The sequence below is a fragment of the Enhydra lutris genome, unplaced genomic scaffold (genome assembly GCF_002288905.1).
Source record: "Enhydra lutris kenyoni isolate GAN:26980312 unplaced genomic scaffold, ASM228890v2 scaffoldscaffold9, whole genome shotgun sequence".
NCBI classification, from domain to species: Eukaryota; Metazoa; Chordata; class Mammalia; order Carnivora; family Mustelidae; genus Enhydra; species Enhydra lutris.
Window position 1 is genome coordinate 72,754,961 of NW_019154093.1, and position 17,716 is coordinate 72,772,676.

The window sequence follows — 17,716 nt, forward strand, 5'->3', positions numbered from 1 at the left end:
CTTCACTGGCACCTGACAACTTAGTGGGGAAGCAGATCTAGGGATGATGTAATCCTCTTGAGTAGCTGGGGCTCTGGAACATTCACATTCTGGGAGGAAGGAAATTACTATTTGTCAAAATGATTTAATGACTATTATTATCTCCCAGTTTAATTCTTGAAACAACTCTGTGATGCTTTTTCCATATTTTTTAAGTGAGGACCTTGAAGCTCAGAGGTCAAGAAACTAATTTGTCCAAGGTCCCAAGAGTGACTTATTTATTCAATACATGTGCATTGATTGTCTACCATGTGCTAACATTTACCAAACTAAATTAAGACCAGCCCCTGCTCTGAAGGATTCACTGTTTATTTGGGAGGTGGACACAGGACATATGATGCTCTCAAGGCATAGAGGAGAGATGATCCCTAACTACTTTTTCTTAAAAACTAGGAAAGTTGGGGTGCCTGGGTGGCTCAGTCATTTAGGCTCAGGTCATGATCCCAGGGTCCCGGGAGTGAGCCCCACATTGGGCTCCCAGCTCAGCAAGGAGCCTGCTTCTCCCTCTCCCACTTCCCCTGCTTGTGTTTCCTCTCTCTCTGTCTCTCTTGTCTCTCTCTGTCAAATAAATAAATAAAATCTTAAAAAAAAAAAAAAAGCCAGGAAAGTCTTCACTGAGGGCAGGTGACACTGAGCTAATTTTTAGGGGATGAATAGGAAATTATGAAGCAGAGGAGATGGGTAAAGATGCTCTAGGAAAAGAAAATGGCTTGCACAAGTTTTTGGTGCTGTTACAGGGCAGGAATACTAAGTAGGTAATATTGTCATTTTAGGTTATTTTTCACACACTGTAAACATTATTGTGAAATTAAAATCTCATCTCTTTCATTCTGTAATTGAGCTATATTACACAATTTCTGATAAAGGGGTACAAAAACATTTTCAGAACAAACGGGGTAACAGAATAAAAACTGACACAAACTAAACAGTCAGTGATTATTTATTCAACATGGACTGAGTTGTCTAGGGAGACTTAGGAGAGCTGCCAGGGCCCAGCTAAGATTTTGAAATTTGCCTTAATATCATTCATTTCTCATGGTTAATGAATTTTATCCATAATGCTTAGTTGCCCCAGTATTTGAGCAGTAAATGAAGAGAAGTAAAATTGTACAGGCTTGGGGCTCTTCAAGGTGCTTGAGACTGCAGAACAAGGGGTGCCAAACTGAAGGTATTGCTAAAAGTGTCATGGCCCTGAAGTCAGGCTGGACTGGAAAGGGCAGAGATGAGAGAGGGCGAGAAAGGGAAGAGGCTACAGGCTGAGACCCCTGAGGGCTGGAGAATGGGTCTAAGAGGTAGAGGGATGGAGACATGTTCACAGGCACACTTCAGAAGGACCACAGTGACCAAAGCATGGATAGAGGGAGGCTGACCTGTGAGGAGACTCTCGTGGTCATAATGTATAAAGAAGACCAAACTGAAGTAATTAGTGGAGGCTGACAAGAGATGATAAATGGGAGAAATATGAGAGAGTCTGTGTGATTTGGAAATTGATTGGCTGTGGAGAAATGCGAGTAGGGAGGACCCAGAGGCAGCATCTAGGATTCTGGTTTTGGTTACTTCATTGACCATGATGGCATTCGGAGTAGGGGAATACAAGAAGAAAGCAGATTTGGGAAAAGAAGATGGCTTTAGTTAGGGATATATATTGACGTCAGTGTACTTGCAGGACACATACTTGAAAATATCCCAACAGGGGGCACCTGGGTGGCTAAATCAGTTAACATCCAACTCTTGATTTGGGTTCATGTCATGATCTCAGGGTCCATAATCTGAGATCAAGCCCCATGTTGGGCTTGCACTGAGTGTGGAACCTGTGTAAGATTCTCTCTCCCTCTGCCCCTCCCCCAGCCTCCACTCCCACCCCCCATTCATATTCTAGATAGATAGATAGATAGATAGTTTTAAAAAGAAAATATCCCGCCAGGGTGTGCATTTTTGAAATTTAGGAGATCATAGGATAGAAATAATCTACAAATTAAATAGGTTAATGGCAATCTTAAATGTCTCTGTCTTCAAGGACCTGAATAGCCTGCAGATTCTATTGAGATAATTAGTAAGAATTAAAGAATTACCACATAGCATATGTACACATATATACACATTTACATGTGACTACATGTATAGTTTTATATATACATATATGAACATATACACACAAATAACTACTACTTTGAAATGTACAATTTGTTTTATATTGCTTTACTTTTTTTGTTACTGTTACATCTACCTGGCTTAATGTTTTATATAAATTAAAAAGATAAATTCTGTAGATTTAGGCAGCTGAATGACAATTACTGAACTGCCATGAGACTATTAAACTGTGGTATATTTAATGCGTGGCATTCGCACCCCTCCCCAAGATGTCTACGTCCTAATCCCCAGAATTTGTGAATATGTTGGATTAAATGGCAAAGAAGAATAAGGTGGCAGGTGGAATTAAGGTACTAACCCGCTGGCCTCAGAGAGATTATTCTGGGTTCTCCAGATGGGCCCAATATAATCCTAAGGGCCCTTAAAGAGAAGAGATATAATCCAAGGGAAGAGACAATTAGAAGACAGGGACAGAGGGAAATATGAAATACAGAACAGAGAAAGATGTAACTTTTCTGGCTTTGAAGACAAGAGGAAGGAGCCATGAGCTAAGGAATGCAGGTGGTCCCTGGAAACTGGAAAAGAGGGAACAGATTCACCCCCAAAGCCTCCAGGGAGGAGTGTGGTCCTGCCAACACCTTGATTTTTAGTCCAGTGGAACCTGTGTCAGACCTCTAACCTGCACAAGTGTAAGATAATAAATTTGTGTTGGTCTCTAAGTGTGTGGTAATTTGTTACAGCAACAAGAGATGACTAATATACTCAGGCTAACTAATTTTTGGTCTTCTTGATTTTGGAAATACTTTTTTAGTTTATTTTAGTAATCCTTATTTTGGAGGTACTTTGCTAGTAAGCTTTGAATTTCAATAAATACAAAATAACAGAAACGAGAATTGCCACATAGTAGGTCAGCTTCACAATTCCTGCAACCACCTTTCTATTTTACCTCAGGTCAACAAGGCGTAGTCTCTAGGAAGATATGATTTTTTTTTTTTTTTAAACTATCAACCTCAATAGGTTAGGGAATGTTTTATGTAAAACAAACAAACAAACAAAAAGTTCTTGTTAGAACTCAAACTTGCCCCTCCATGCTACATAGCTTCCATAGGGAGATAGGAGCCTAGAACTGGCCAATGAAAATATACCCATCACCTGCCCCAGAGAATCCAGCCCAGAAAGCAAATCTAAACAACTGGAGTTCTTTACAGACTCCCCCCTGGGCTAGGTGAACTGTTTACAAAGAAGAAGGTAGAAGACAAAACCATTGAACCAGTTAGTAGAGCCAACAAGAGAGCTGGAGCAGGAGGCGTGATACCACTCCCAACCTCAGATGCAGAGGCGCTTGATGCTCCACACGTCCCCATGTTGTCTCAGAGTTGACACCTGAAGCATCATGCACTGATGGTGCTGGGGACACGTGGACAGAGCTCCTCTCTCTTTCCCGGACTCCGTGAAGGCAGTGCCCTTTCTGGTCTCACATTCTCTGTTGATTAAAAATCCTTTTTTTCCCCCATGAATCTTTTTCCAGTTTTGAAGAAGCTCATACAGTATTTGTTGATTTATATTACACTCACCCTCAACGAGGTAGCATTATGCAGGCACCTTACTAAGGCTGCATTTTGACTCCACAGCCAATCATTACCACTATCAAGTTTTCTGATTCACCCATCAATCAAGTTCTGATCCTTAGGAATATTTTTTTATAGGCCTCCTTCTACATCGATGTCTATACCAATTGCTGGTGAATCTGAATCTCTGGAAGAAGACAGAAAAGGTGGAGAGACTCTCAAAATCCATCTCGGAATAGCAGGTATGGGTGTGTGGCGTACTGGTTTTTTCATTTGTGCTACTTGACATCCTGAAAGATTCCCCAAGTCCCACGTCCCACCCGGACTTAAAATTCTATGGGTAGGGGCACCTGGGTGGCTCAGTGGGTTAAGCCTCTGCCTTTGGCTCAGGTCGTGGTCTCAGGGTCCTGGGATCGATCCCCTCATCAGGCTCTCTGCTCCGTGGGGAGTTCCCCCTCTCTCTCTGCGTGCCTCTCTGCCTACTTGGGATTTCTCTGTCAAATAAATAAATAAAATCTTTAAAACAAAGAAACACAAAAAAATTCTATGGGTAGATAGCTTGAAATGAGCCAATAATTATCAGCAGAGCTTTCATTATGGAGTTTTGGGTTAAGCCAATGCTTCATTTGTCTAAAACTTTAGGCACTGACAGATTAAGAGTTAAACGTTGCAGTGACCCCCACTCCCACCCCCTCCCATCCCCCCGCTGTGTACTTCTGCTCCCTGCAGGTGCAACCTGGAACCCTGGGAGTTTGCCCATTCCATGTGCCCAGCAATCTGCTAGCCACCTGTCAGGTGTTGCTCCTCCTCCCTAGATCGCTTTCCTCTGTCAATGGTTCCCAAACAGAAGTGTTCATCAGAGTCACCTGGTGGGCTTGTTAAACCTGCAGCCAGAGGTTTTGATTGGGTGGGTCAGGGGGCTAAAAATTGCCTTATTGACCTCCCCAGTGCTTCTCCAGGCAGACTCCCAGCAGTCCTCGGAATCTGTCCTTGGAATCTGCTCCAGGAGTTAAAAGCAGGGTGGGGAAAATGTTAAGCTGGTGGAAGAAAAAGGATTTAAGAGATTCCTTTCTTCTCTTCCTTTTGAGCAAGGTTATTATTTGAAAGAATGCAAAGAAAGGTGTAGTGATGAGATTAACATTTCCACCACCTTCATAGATACCAAAGAGAAGATTTCAGATCTCCTGATTTAGGATCAGTGAATCCTTTGCATACTTTTAACCTTTCTATTAGCTCCTTCTCTTCAGGATTTAAACTGAATTCTTTATTTTAAAAAGAAAAAAAAAAAAACAAACCCTCACTGGCCCTACATCCTTTGTCTACTGCTTTTCTTTGTGCAGCTTCCCCTCCTCTGCTTTCGGCTCTCTTCCTTCTCTCTTTCACACCTTTTAGAGCCAAATTTCTAGAAAGAATATACTGTGCACATTTATTCCTAAATACATGTCCACCTGGCTTCTGTCTTCTGCCCTGTACTGATGATGGCTCTAGTAATATGACTGTCATTTCCTGTGGGCATTGTTTCTGCTCTCACCTGACTTGGCCATTACTCTTTCTTGAAGTCTTCTTTTCCCTTGGCTCCCACCTCCCTGACCTTTCCTTCTCCAGCTTCTTGGAGGCCTTTTCATCTTCTTCCACCTTCTTCCCACCGTCCCTGGGCAATATTCTTTACACCCGGGGATTTAGCTATCACATTCATGTAAATGTGATCATGTAAATATGAATCAAACACTTTAGTTTACAAATCTGTGTTGCCTTGAGACCTCCCTGCTAAACTCCAGGTGCACATTTCCAAATGCTTTCTGGGAAGGTCCACTTTCCATGTTCCCTGTTCTACTGAAATCCATCTGTTTGTTTTTCCTCAGCCAGACTCCAGGTTCTTCCAAATCAGGTTTTGTCTTTGTACCTCCAGCATAAGGCCAGGGGCACGGGAGCAATCCACTGCGCGGTGACCAGGCGTCCTCAGGCACCTCAGGCTCCCCACACCTGGCACACGTCTTCCCAACTCTTCTTCCTGCATATTCTATCTCACTTACCCATGCACACTCATGTACTTGGCAATCAAGCCCTGCTAACCACCCCTCACTCTCAGCTGGGTGATTGTGAAAGCCTTCACTCTTCCACGCCCTGTCCATCCTGTGGCGGGGTTGTAGACTTGGTCACATCACACCTGTGCTTAGAGCCATCGAATTATTTCCTTCTTTAAACTCATAGAAAGTCCCTCACTACCAGGCATCTGTTCATCTCTCTTTTCCCTTCAGTCATCTCTGCCCAACTACCCAATGCTCTGACTGTACCAAACAGTCTGTTCTCTGCACATGAGGCATGCTTTTCCCCCCCAAAGTCTTGCCAAGGAGTTCCTATATGAGATTAAAGATCTTGAGTTAGTTTCCTTTATGAGGTCTTGCCCCAACTACCTGATGTACTTGTCCTGTGAAGCTCTTAATAATGCTTTCTCAGTTCTTGCCACATTGCGTCGTAACCACTTATCCCTCTAAACTCTGAGCATTTGGGGTGCCTGGGTGGCTTAGTCAGTTAAGTGTCTGCCTTTGGCTCAGGTCATGATCTCAGGGTCCTGGGATCAAGTCCTCCATCAGGCTCCCTGCCTGCTTCTCTCTCTCCCCACCTCCTGCACATTCTCTTTCTCTCAAATAAATGGATAAAATTATTTCTTAAATCTTTTAAAAAAAATAAATGAATGGGGGCACCTGAGTGGCTCAGATGGTTAAGCGTCTGCCTTTGGCTCAGGTCATGATCCCAAGGTCCTGGGATTGAGGCCCACATCAGGTTCCCTGCTCAGCGGAGAGCCTGCTTGGCCCTCTCCCTCTGCTGCTCCCCCTGCTTGTGCTCTCTCACCACCTTTATCAAATAAATAAAATCTTTTTAAAAATGAATAAATAAACTCTGAGCATTTATTTTGTATCCCCTATATCTTATATACTACTGGGCACCTGACTTGGTAAGAGTTTAATAATTATTGAATGAATACATTTTGAAAACCAGTAGATAGATGGATGAATTAAAATCTGAGACAACCCTCGGTGTAAAAGTTTAGTCCTGTATCATTCCTGATTCATGAACCAACACTTCGGGTTTCGATCTTGCTAGAGTTCACTTTTGTGTTTAGGAACACTGTAGAGCAGGCCCAGGGATGCTGATTTGGATTCCTATCTTATGGCCTGTCCAGAATTGAGAAACCTTTGCAGAAGGGCCAGGTCGCTCCAGGAGCTTCCTTGGTGGGCAGCATTTCTTAGTCCGGCTGCATCCAATACCATTTATAGAACTGCTGTGTAATTGCTGTATTACTTGGTTGGTTTCCTTTTGCCTCTAAGTGAAAAAACAGTTCTAGTTTCCAAATATTTCACGCTAATGAAAATGGCCACAGTTTTGCATTCTGAGGAGCTTCCTTCTGGAAATACATAATTAGCATCTGGAACATGCATATTATCAGGAACTGCTAGAAATGACAGTTGGTTTTTTGGTTTGGGGTTTTGGGTTTTTTTGGTTTTTTATACATTTACTTTGAAACTGAATACTATAATCAGTTCCTGAGAACTTTTATTCTCACTGCTGCATTCCATGCTGTGTTGATTTAAACCACAGACATTTGCCCAAATTATAGCCTAGCACTAGCAACACTAACATTAAAATAACAGAGTGCTCTTTATTTTACTGCTGTGATGGATTTTTTGAGAGCAAGATTTCCTCAAAAAGCACACAAAAACCTGGCTATTTTGTAAGTATAAGAATACATCAAACTCATTTTTATTAAAGAAATATTGAACATAAAAGCCAAAATGGTTTAAGATAGAATGCTGTTAAATCTTATGGGGAAAAAAACAAAACTGTATTTCTTCAATAAACTCAGGTATTTACATTTTTTTAATTTCTTGCAACAGAGTTGACATTGTACCAGTTTTTAAAAGGGTCTCTTTCACTTTCTAACTAATTTTTTTGGTAATGAACTTGGCAGTTTATAAAATCTGCAGATGAGAATACAAATTGACCATTGACTTGTTGGCAGTCTTAGTAACATCGTGTTATGACATATTGCAGATCTTTCAGCAAAGAGTGCCTCTGTTCCAGATGAACTTGGTGCCTGTGGACATTCTAGAACATCAAGCTATGCAAGCCAGCAGTCAAAAGTATCAGGTAGAGCCTAACAGTGAGGCTGAATTCCCTTAGACATTTATTGCTCTAAGGGATTACTTGGAATTGCTGCGGTATGGGAGAAGAATGCCTGATTGCAGTGTATTTGATACTCGTATTTTATCCAATGTGCTTTTCTCTGACAGGGTATAGCTCCTGCCACTCCCGGTCATCCAGTTTCTCGGAGCTCTGCCACAGGAGAAACACCTCAGTGGGAAGCACGTCAACAGGCATTGAAAGCATTCTAGAGCCCTGTGATGAAATTGAGCCAAAAACAGCCGAACCAAACCTTGATCTAGCCGGCAAAGAAGATACGGCTTCAGACCTGCTCACAAGGTATGCTTTCAGTTTGTATTTAAATGGAGAGAAAAAACAACTTTATTTTCATAACATAAGAAGAAGGAGGAGAAAATTTTTAAAAAAATTTTTCTAGATGCCCAGTGAAGCAAGATTCTGTAGAATCTCAGCTGAAGCGAGTTGATGACACCAGAGTGGATGCAGATGATATTGTGGAGAAAATACTTCAGAGTCAAGACTTCAGCCTAGATTCCAGTGCGGAAGGTGGGTGGATAACATTAAATGTGCATAGATGTCTGCAACCCAGGTTTGTGTGGTCCGCGTGTCCAACGGGAAAGGGACCCTACATCACACTGTTGCATGCTGGTAAATTAAATTTCATTGCCCATGAAAATCCGAAGATGACTTTGTAGCTCATGTATTTCCAGGAATGGATATTAAATTAGGAAAAGAATGAACTTTAGTTTAAAAACACCAATTTTAAAGAAAGGTTTTATTGTGTATGCCTCAACGTCCACCATATTTACATACCTTATGACAGATGTCTCACCTGTTTTGACATAACTGGACACAGGTACTTCACATCACTGTGTAATTTGGAGAGTTGGGTGGTGATCTTGAGATGAGAGTGAATAACAGAATCTTTTATTCCTTCCTCAGCATGTTCACTGAGGCTGAAAATTTACATGCCATCAGTTTGAAAGGTGTAATTATTCATGCTGGTGTGAATAGAGAGCAGTTAACAATGGACTTAGTTTCACCGTGTAACTGGTTGTAAAGAGAAATAATTAAACCTTACTTGTAGAAATTTATAGGAAGAGATGTCTTCTTTACTCAGTTTTAAAGAAAAATAGCTTTAGGGAAGTTGATGAGAAATAACTACAAGGATATCTTCTAGATTGCCTATTTGAAAACATGCATGTAGCTGTCTAAGTTTTTTATTTCTTTAATAAAACTGAAATGTAAAATATGAATTGAGTACAAGAGGAATATTGTTTGACAATAATCTGATAAGTGTCCCTATAACAAATATTTAAATGTGAATTGCAGAAGAAGGCCTGAGGTTATTTGTGGGACCTGGGGGAAGTACAACCTTTGGCAGCCATCATCTTCCAAATAGGTATGTAGTCTGCCTTTTTCTTTTAAATGTTCTTGAGTGGAAGATGAAGGGTACAAACTTTGTATGAGACTGAGGCTAGAAAACACATACAGTGCTTCCGTGTAGAATTACAGCTCTGAGTTTTCCTTATCTTGAGTATGTTTGAAATTATATTTTATAAGTTTGTTGATTTTCTTAAATGTGTTTTTAGAATGTATTAGTAGAGGACCAGAAGAACATGGGGCAAGATGCAATGAAAAGGGATGTTTAGGGACCCCTGAATGGCTCAATTGTTAAGTGTCTTCCTTCAGCTCAAGTCATGATCTCAGGGACCTGGAATAGAGCCCTATAACAGACTCCCTACTCAGTGGAGAGTCTGTTGCTCCCTCTGCTTGTGCACTCGTGCTCTCTCTCTCTGACAAATCAGTCCTTTGGAAAAAAAAAAAAAAAAAAAAAAGAGTTCTTAATCTGATATTTTAGAAAGAGCAAAGCAGAATTACATTCCAGTCAGTGATCTTCTCTATCGTGGGCAGTTAAACGGCCACTCAGCAGAATACACTTGGTATTAACCTTTTTTGTACTCCCCTCTTCTCCACCATACCAGAGTCTAACATACATTCTAAAAACAGTTGTGAAAGACCAAACATCATTTTGAGAGTTAATCAGATTCGAATGAAGAAAAGGCACCTGCCAGACTTCCCATTCTGTTACCTAGCCCTGCAGCAAATAGTTGTGAGCACTGATGCTCAGAACACTTGAGGAATTCTGATCTCTGCCCTGATGTGCAGCCCGGTACTCAGTATTTCCGCATAATATCTATGGAGAGTTCCAGAATAAGTCAGCATTGGGTTAGGGAGCCCCCTTGGTCAGAGACAGTTATTTTATTCTCTAATTCTCAAAACCTGAAGGAATGTCTCATTCACCAGTACTCTCATTCCAACAGTACTTGTCTTGTTCAGTACCTCCTATGTGTCCAGTATCTTGCAGGGTCCAAAAGATATGAAGGATACAGTAAATACCTAAAATCAGATGTGATAGTTAGGTAAGAAGGAGACTATGAGGGAATAGTTCATTTGAAACTGGGGTTTTTAGAGGATGTAAGCACAATTTATAGTTTTCATTCTCTCTCGCTGACTTACTATTCATTAAATTTAGTAACTACGTATTAGGCCAAGTCATGGGTAAGGATGCAAAAGCAGAAAGACCCAGCTCACCCTCAGCTAGCTTATGTTCTGAGCACATGGGGCTGGCAAATTACAGCCTATGAGCCAAGTAGGTCCACTGCCTGTTTTTGCAGAAATAGTTTTATTGGAATACAGCAACACTTATTTATGTATTATCTATGGCTGCTTTGATGCTCCAGTAGCAGAACTGAGTAGTATGGAGAGATCACAATGGCCCTCGAAGCCTAAAATATTTATTATCTGACTCTTTCTCGCAGGTGAGATAGACAAATTAAAATTTATAGCAGTATAATAAGTACTATAATATAGAGAAGTAGAGGAAACAGAACAGAGATGGGACCGCACTCACACAGAGAAAACTTCCTAGAAAGTTGACACCTGAATAGAGTCTTGGGGAGAATTAAAAAGTAAGTGGGGGGTAAACAGGTGGATATGAGGAAGACAAATTTTCCTGGTAATAGGTTCAAATAGAAGGAACTTATAGGCATAATCACAATATCTAATTACATAATAGTAAATATGTAATAATTATCAATGACACTTATGGAGCATTATTTGTTTTATGCCAGGCACATATATATGTTTCATTCAGTTCTTGCATTATCTCTTTTAGTACTCACAAAGTACTATTATTAGTTTTTAAAAAGAGAAAACAAAGAGGTTAAGTTAAAGGAATTTTCCCAAAGCCTTAAAACTAATAATAGATAAAACCAAGATTCAGACTCTTGTCTCTTTGAGTCCAGACATGTTCATGGTAGCTCACCGTATTCCTAGCTGGCTTGTGACTAATGTAACCTACTCAGGGACTTGCCAGGGAACAGGTACTTCTGAGGAGGGGGCATGCGAAGGGAGCTGTGGAACATGGGGTTGGCAACAATCTCAAAGCCAGGTTGTAAATGGCCTCTGTCACCATCACAAAGAGTTTATTATCCTTTTTTATCATATGTACAGTTTGATCATTCTTTGCAGAAAAATGATCTATCAGATGGGCATTTTAGAAAACTAGCCATAATTTGTAGTGGGAGAGGGGGTGGGGAAGGGAGACAGGAGCAAGGAGAGACTAGTAGCAAAGAACAGGTAGAAAAATAACATTTATGAGGACAGTGATAAGTACGGTAGAGAAACACGTGTTTTTGAGTTAAAGAGTTTGGGTTCATATCCTAGCCAGACCACTTTTGGGGCCTCAGTAAATCTTTTAACTTCAATGGAATTTTAGTTACCCCTCTTGAAAAGTGGGGATAATCATGAGATTGATTTAAAGAGTAAATGACATAATATACTCACTAAGCTCTAGCAATTATTAATTTAGGTAGAAGAATAGCAAATAATACAGCTCCAACCAAAAGGAACCAAAATAATAAATGCCCAGATAGATCTCTTCTCTAATTTCTGACTGCTCAGGGTCCCAGTCAGACTTCCACCCCTATCTGCTTTACTGATGTTATTAAACTCTGCAAGGCTTATTTTCCTCACCTGAAAAATGGGAGTGATAAATATTACCTAACTCACAGGATTTTGCTGAGGATTAAATTAGATAACTTATGTAAAGTATTTAACACAGTGCGTAACACATGGACAGCTCTCAGTATATGCTAGTTGTTTATGTTATTGTTATTCAGAGGAAAGAAAAATAATTTCTATGAGAGATAATCTAGGATCTAGGCTATAAAGGCATTCATAATTCTGGGTCCTACCCCCTTTCCAAATGAATGTTAGTAGAATCATCACCCAATGCCTGAATGCCTAAGACGATAATTAGGGGTTGAAGTAGACAATTAAAATCACATGCCACAGAAAGACTGAGGAATGTTGGAGACAGTGTATTACGGTGAAAAGAGAATGGGCCATGCATTCAGACATAGGTTTCATTCCTGGTTTAGCTGTCATGACCCGGTTTAGCTGTCATGACCCAGCTTGGCTATAATCCTAACAAATTACATCTCTTACTTGCCACCAAAAAGACATATCGTTGGGGTTAACGACACAGGGTCTGGAGTTGGGCTTTCTGGGTTCAGTCCCAAGCTCCACCAAGTATCAGCCATGCATCTTCAGTAAGTTACCCCATTTCTCCCTGTCTCCTCACCTACAAACTAGTGACAATAACAGAACCTACCTCATAAGAGTTATAAGGCTAAATGAAGTGAGGTGAAACATGTAAATGACTAAAAAAAAATCTGGTATGCAGTAAACACTCAAGTACTGTTATGCACAATTGAAGTTCTCTCTTGCAGAGTTGCTGGGAGATGCCCAGCACAATACTTGTATAGGTAGGCTGTCCATCACTAGCTGGTGCAACGAATGCGCTGGCATTCAGTCTGTTCTGAGAGAGAAACTGGCAGCGCAAATGGACCTAGAATCATTTACTCAAGTCACTGAAGAGGTATGAGAACCATGCATACCTAGTTAGGAAAGTGAGCCCTTGAGAATGAAGAGAACGGAGCAATAAACAATAGAGATGTGGGAGGAATATCCCCAGTAATACCTTGAAGCCTGTGGATGCAGCCTGACCAGCTCAGGGATACCTACAGACATTGCAGGGTTGCGTCTCCTTGCTTGCCTCTGAGACATTTAGTTGCTGACAAAAAGTCTGCTTTCAGTTGGTTCTGTTCCTCGATGTGATTTATCTTTCGTCTCTGGCCATTTTTAAGATTTTATCACTGGTTCTTAGCAGTTTGGTTATGATGCGCCTTGGTGCGTTCTTCTTGTGTTTATTCTGCTTGGGGTTCATTGAGCTTATGCATCTGTGGTTTACAGTTTTCCTCAAGTTTGGAAGTTCTCCAGCCATTATTTTTACCTGCCCCTCCTTCTGTTATCCTCACCTACAGATTCTAGCCCCCAGCCTCCCCGAGCTCTGACCCCTGACCCCTGCTCTCAGAAAGACCACTTGCTTATGTTTGGGTTCTCCCTGCACTGCATGCTGGAAGGACCCTGAAGGAAACCGCTTTGGGCTTTCTTCACTGAGTTCCATTCTCTTAGGACCAGTCCTGTACTGCCTATTGTCCAGTGTGTGAAACTATTGTTTTACATGTGCTGTAAAAAATTTTCTAGTTATTTAAAGCAGGAGGGAAAGTCTGATTCCTGTTACTCCATCATTGCCAGAGTACAACTATTTTAGGGCCTCTGAAAGCCAGTGTGCAGGGGCGGCACTCAGCAAGGTCCCTTCAAATTCTGAATTTCTTTAGCTGTGAATGAGTGTTCACTGGTGTTCTATTGAGAATGTTCCTGTTTCTTCTGCAGAATGAATCTATAAGAACAAGACCTCTGAGCAGTCAACTGGAAAGTCCAATTCAGTCCACAGTGGGCTGGTAACCAGTACCTCTCTCCCATTGTTTAGAATTTCCTCTTAAAATTCCATGTGGGAAGAGACCAGTCATGGTGGTTGCTTCTGGTCTTACTGATCTCAGGCATACTCAGAGTGAAATGGTCAGGTAGTGTAGCCCCTGGTATCTTGACACAGGAGGAGATGGGTACTAGTGATAACTTTAAGCAATAATACCGGCCCCTCCATGCAACAGCACCTCTTCAGCTCCCCTCCTGTTTACTTAGGAGGGCTCAAAGTTCCTCATCTAAAAATAAACTGAGTTGCCATCAAAAAGACCCTGCTTTTATGGGCTTGTAGAAAACCTTTATCTTCCCAGATGAAGAAACAATAGAAGGAGCACGTGTGTTCATTCCATTATAACGCAGGGCCAAGATACTAGGTACATCAGCAATAAAAAACCTTCTGTTGATGAGGCCATTATTTCATTTAAATACTTGTTTTTGTCACAAAGCTTGCAAGTTTTAAGTTTTTAGCATTCTCCACATTTCATTCATAGAGGTCAGTCAGTACCTGGAAGATCAGGGCAAAGGCTAAGCTACTATAGCAAAGATAACCAGAAATACAATGGCCAGGCTGATGAGACTGCTAGGCCTCAAAAAGTAATTCAGGGACCCAAGGCCCCTCCGTTTTGCCCTTCATCATCATCCCTACCTGTTGTCAAACTTGGATGGCTACCAGTCCAGAGCAAGCAATTTCTCTTTATGAGACAAAAGTTGACACATCCCCACTCATGTTCCATGGAGGGAGGAACTGAGTCTCATGCCAATACCTGTCAACATAGGAGTTTAGGAAATGTGGCCTCTAGCTGAGATGTCTATACAGCCTGTAGCTAGAACCATGAAGGAGAGGATAGATTTAGGGGGACAACTAGCAGTATGCCAAGCCAAGGTAATGAAGAAATAAACCCCTCTTCCAGACCACTTCATTTTAGGGGCACCTGGGTGGCTCATTCGGTTGAACATCCAACTTTTGATTTTGTCTCAGGTCATGATCTCAAGGTTGTGGAATCAAACCTCTGTGCTCAAGAGGAAGTCTGCTTCTTTGTCCCTCATTCTCTCCCCACCCTTTTCCCTCCACCCCTCCCCCTGCTCTCCTGCACTCTAATAAATAAATAAATAATTCTTTTTAAAAAAATCATTTCACTCTAAATCCGTATTACACTGGTACAGTCTACATCACTGACCACGTATGAAGACATCAGCCTGGGGCACCTGGCGGACTCATTAGCTTAAGTGTCTGCCTTCAGCTCAGGTCATGATGTCAGGGTCCTGGGATCAAAGCCCACATTGGGCTCCCTGCTCAGTGGGAAGTCTGTGTCTCCCTCTGCCTCTGCCTCTCCCCCTGCTTGTGCTTGCTTTCTCTCAAATAAATGAAATCTTTAAAAAAAAAAAAAAAAAAAGGAAAATAAAAACATTAGCATGTTAACTAAAAGAATTTTTGCATTTTCTAGAAAGGTACATTAAGACACCACACACTAGAAACAGTCACCTGTTAACTCTGCAAGGCCTGGGTAAATTGCCAGTCAGTATATACTCTTGGATGAGACTGGTTTATATATATATATACGTGTGTGTGTGTGTGTATAAACATTTTTCAAGAAGAAATTTATTGGCACAGGTTAAGATTTAGGAATAATACTAGATTACCACAAGAATAAGCATGACTAGACCATTCCAATGTACTGATGATAAACATTTACTATTTCAAGTACTCTCTAACTGTGATCTCTTTAAACTGTGTGGAAATCAAATCTAGTAGAAAATGCCTAGTGCACTGTTTCTATGAGGGCAAGGTTCACTAGAACAGTTTTAAGCATCATAGCTCAAGACCTTGAAGTGGTTTTTTTCTCCCCTCCTGTCGTAGAGTCGGATCTGGAGCTTATGAGCAAGTCGTGATCAAACGCTAGCAGTCGGACTCCTGAACTGGAGCTTCCCTGGGGCTCTGAGACATGGGCAGTCAAGCTGTCGAGGCACCTCATTCAAGCACGTTCCTCTGTTAAGATGAAAGCCATCACCGATTTCTTCTCGGAAAGTGCCCGCCACCATCCTGTCCCACCCACCGAAAGGGAACATCAGAACTGGAGCACCCACGGGCTGGGCCATGTGTCGCTAGTGGCACACGGCTTCTGCGGTCACTGCACAGGATAATGAAAGGCCTACTTTTCCTTTCAGAACAGCCAGGTGGGGAAGGCAGCGCTATACGCCCGAGTATACCGAGTTCTGTATGACGTATAAAACCTGCAGCAGAGGTGTTCAACAGGTTTGGGCTCTAATTATATCATTTTAATGTTCCGGGAGGTAATAAGTGAATCATCTGAATCCTATAAATTCTGTCAAAATAGTTATAATCTCTTAAGGAAATCTTCCATGTTCTCTCCTACCTACAGTATTGTACTGCTTATTAACTCTTCTTGATTGAATCACTGATATAAAGTTTGGGTGTTCGTGTGTGGGGGAAAATGTTATACTACAACTTAAACGTGTAGAGTGCTTAATTCTCACTGTATCTGTCACAAATGGAGTGTGTTTAAGTCTGAGATATGTGAATGAGTGTAATGCCATTATTATGCAACACGTATTGTTACTAGTTAATGTTAGATGAGCTGCAGAACTCCTACTAGCACTATAGTTGAGATTCAAGGTAAGTTTCATATTTAATAGGTTAGGCTCCCATAAGGCACCTTAACAGCTGTTCTAACTGAATACTATCTGCTGGTTTCAGGAGTCAGAATTCAGGACAGGAGGAAAGTTGTAGCATGTCAGAAACAGTGGCCTTTTCTGTGTTAAGTTCAGACTTATATCTGAAACTGAAAATTATTCTAAGGAGGTGGCAGATAAAACCGGGGACAGCTGCTTGACATTACTGATATGGACTCGTGGTTTCCTATTTTAAGCTCCCCGCCGGGGGATACTATGGTTTTTTTCTTTACTGTAACAGTAGTTGTTTTGAGACAGTAGGCTATGACATAATCCAATATAGCTTTAAAAGTAAGAATATCTGCTCTGGATGCAGTTTAACAAGCTCAGCAGACCATCTTTTTTTATCAGATGGGAAGTTTTTCTGGTCTTAAATAATAAGTTTTAATGTTCTTGGAGTCACTCAGTCACTGAAGAAAAATGCAGATTCCCTAGAACCAGTAATTCCCAGTCCTTCCTTTCAAAAGCGTGTCCAGAAAAAAACACGATATGTTAGAATAACTTTGGCCTAGGTGAACCATTTTTGTGTTGGCAAAGTAAGGGGAAAGTATGTTAAGAAAATTATTTCAATGTCCAAATGTAGAGCTTTGGAAAATTTTGAGTAGTTCCTGGTAGGGTTTTAGGTTTTTTAACATTTCAAGGATTAGGTATTCTACATTAATCCGGTTCTAATACAAACAGATATTTTTTAAAAGATGAAACCCCATGTTGGAATCTTTTGAATGTTGAGAGAGAGCTTGAGTCATTAGTAATACTTTTGTTATTTTGGCAGGAAGAAAATTGACCTGACCATTTTAGTCTAACCAAGGAAACCGTTGGCTTAAGTGGTAAAGACTTGTTCTCTGTGATTAACAAAGGAGCTGATCCATCCATATATATTATTGGGGGGGAACTCAAAGTTTTTAATAGAGATATGAAACTATTGTTTACAAATATTTATGACATGTTTTAAGAACATATTTTTCTATTTTTAAAATATTACTTCTAGGCTATATTTTTTATTGGCACTTATGCAAATAATTTTGCCATTTTGAAAATGATAAAAACTATTGACTGTAAGTGAGGTTCAGTGAGGACATTCTTCAGTATGTAAAAGGTCCTGTAATTCAGACATTGCCCATCTTATCCTTGCCTGCCCTCGGCCTGATACCTTTATACAAGACTGGCTCTCAGTATTTAAAACGATATAGAATTATTTTTAAAAAACAAAATGTGGAGCTCTTGAAAAGCATAAAAATCTTGCCTCTGTAATTTTAGCAGCCACCAGATACATC

At 40.9% G+C, this 17,716-nt stretch overlaps 1 protein-coding gene across 2 annotated transcripts in view; it reads left to right on the forward strand.

Moving 5' to 3' along the window:
* LOC111143378 (family with sequence similarity 102 member B) overlaps positions 1-17,716 on the forward strand; it is an 83,947-nt gene extending 66,231 nt beyond the window's left edge. For both annotated transcript variants that reach the window (XM_022497081.1, XM_022497082.1), the window contains exons 6-11: positions 3,837-3,940; positions 7,752-7,847; positions 7,991-8,180; positions 8,278-8,405; positions 9,192-9,261; positions 15,610-17,716. In XM_022497081.1, coding sequence (XP_022352789.1) covers positions 3,837-3,940; positions 7,752-7,847; positions 7,991-8,180; positions 8,278-8,405; positions 9,192-9,261; positions 15,610-15,652 — 631 coding nt within the window. In that variant the 3' untranslated portion in view covers positions 15,653-17,716. The remainder of the gene's footprint in view (positions 1-3,836; positions 3,941-7,751; positions 7,848-7,990; positions 8,181-8,277; positions 8,406-9,191; positions 9,262-15,609) is intronic.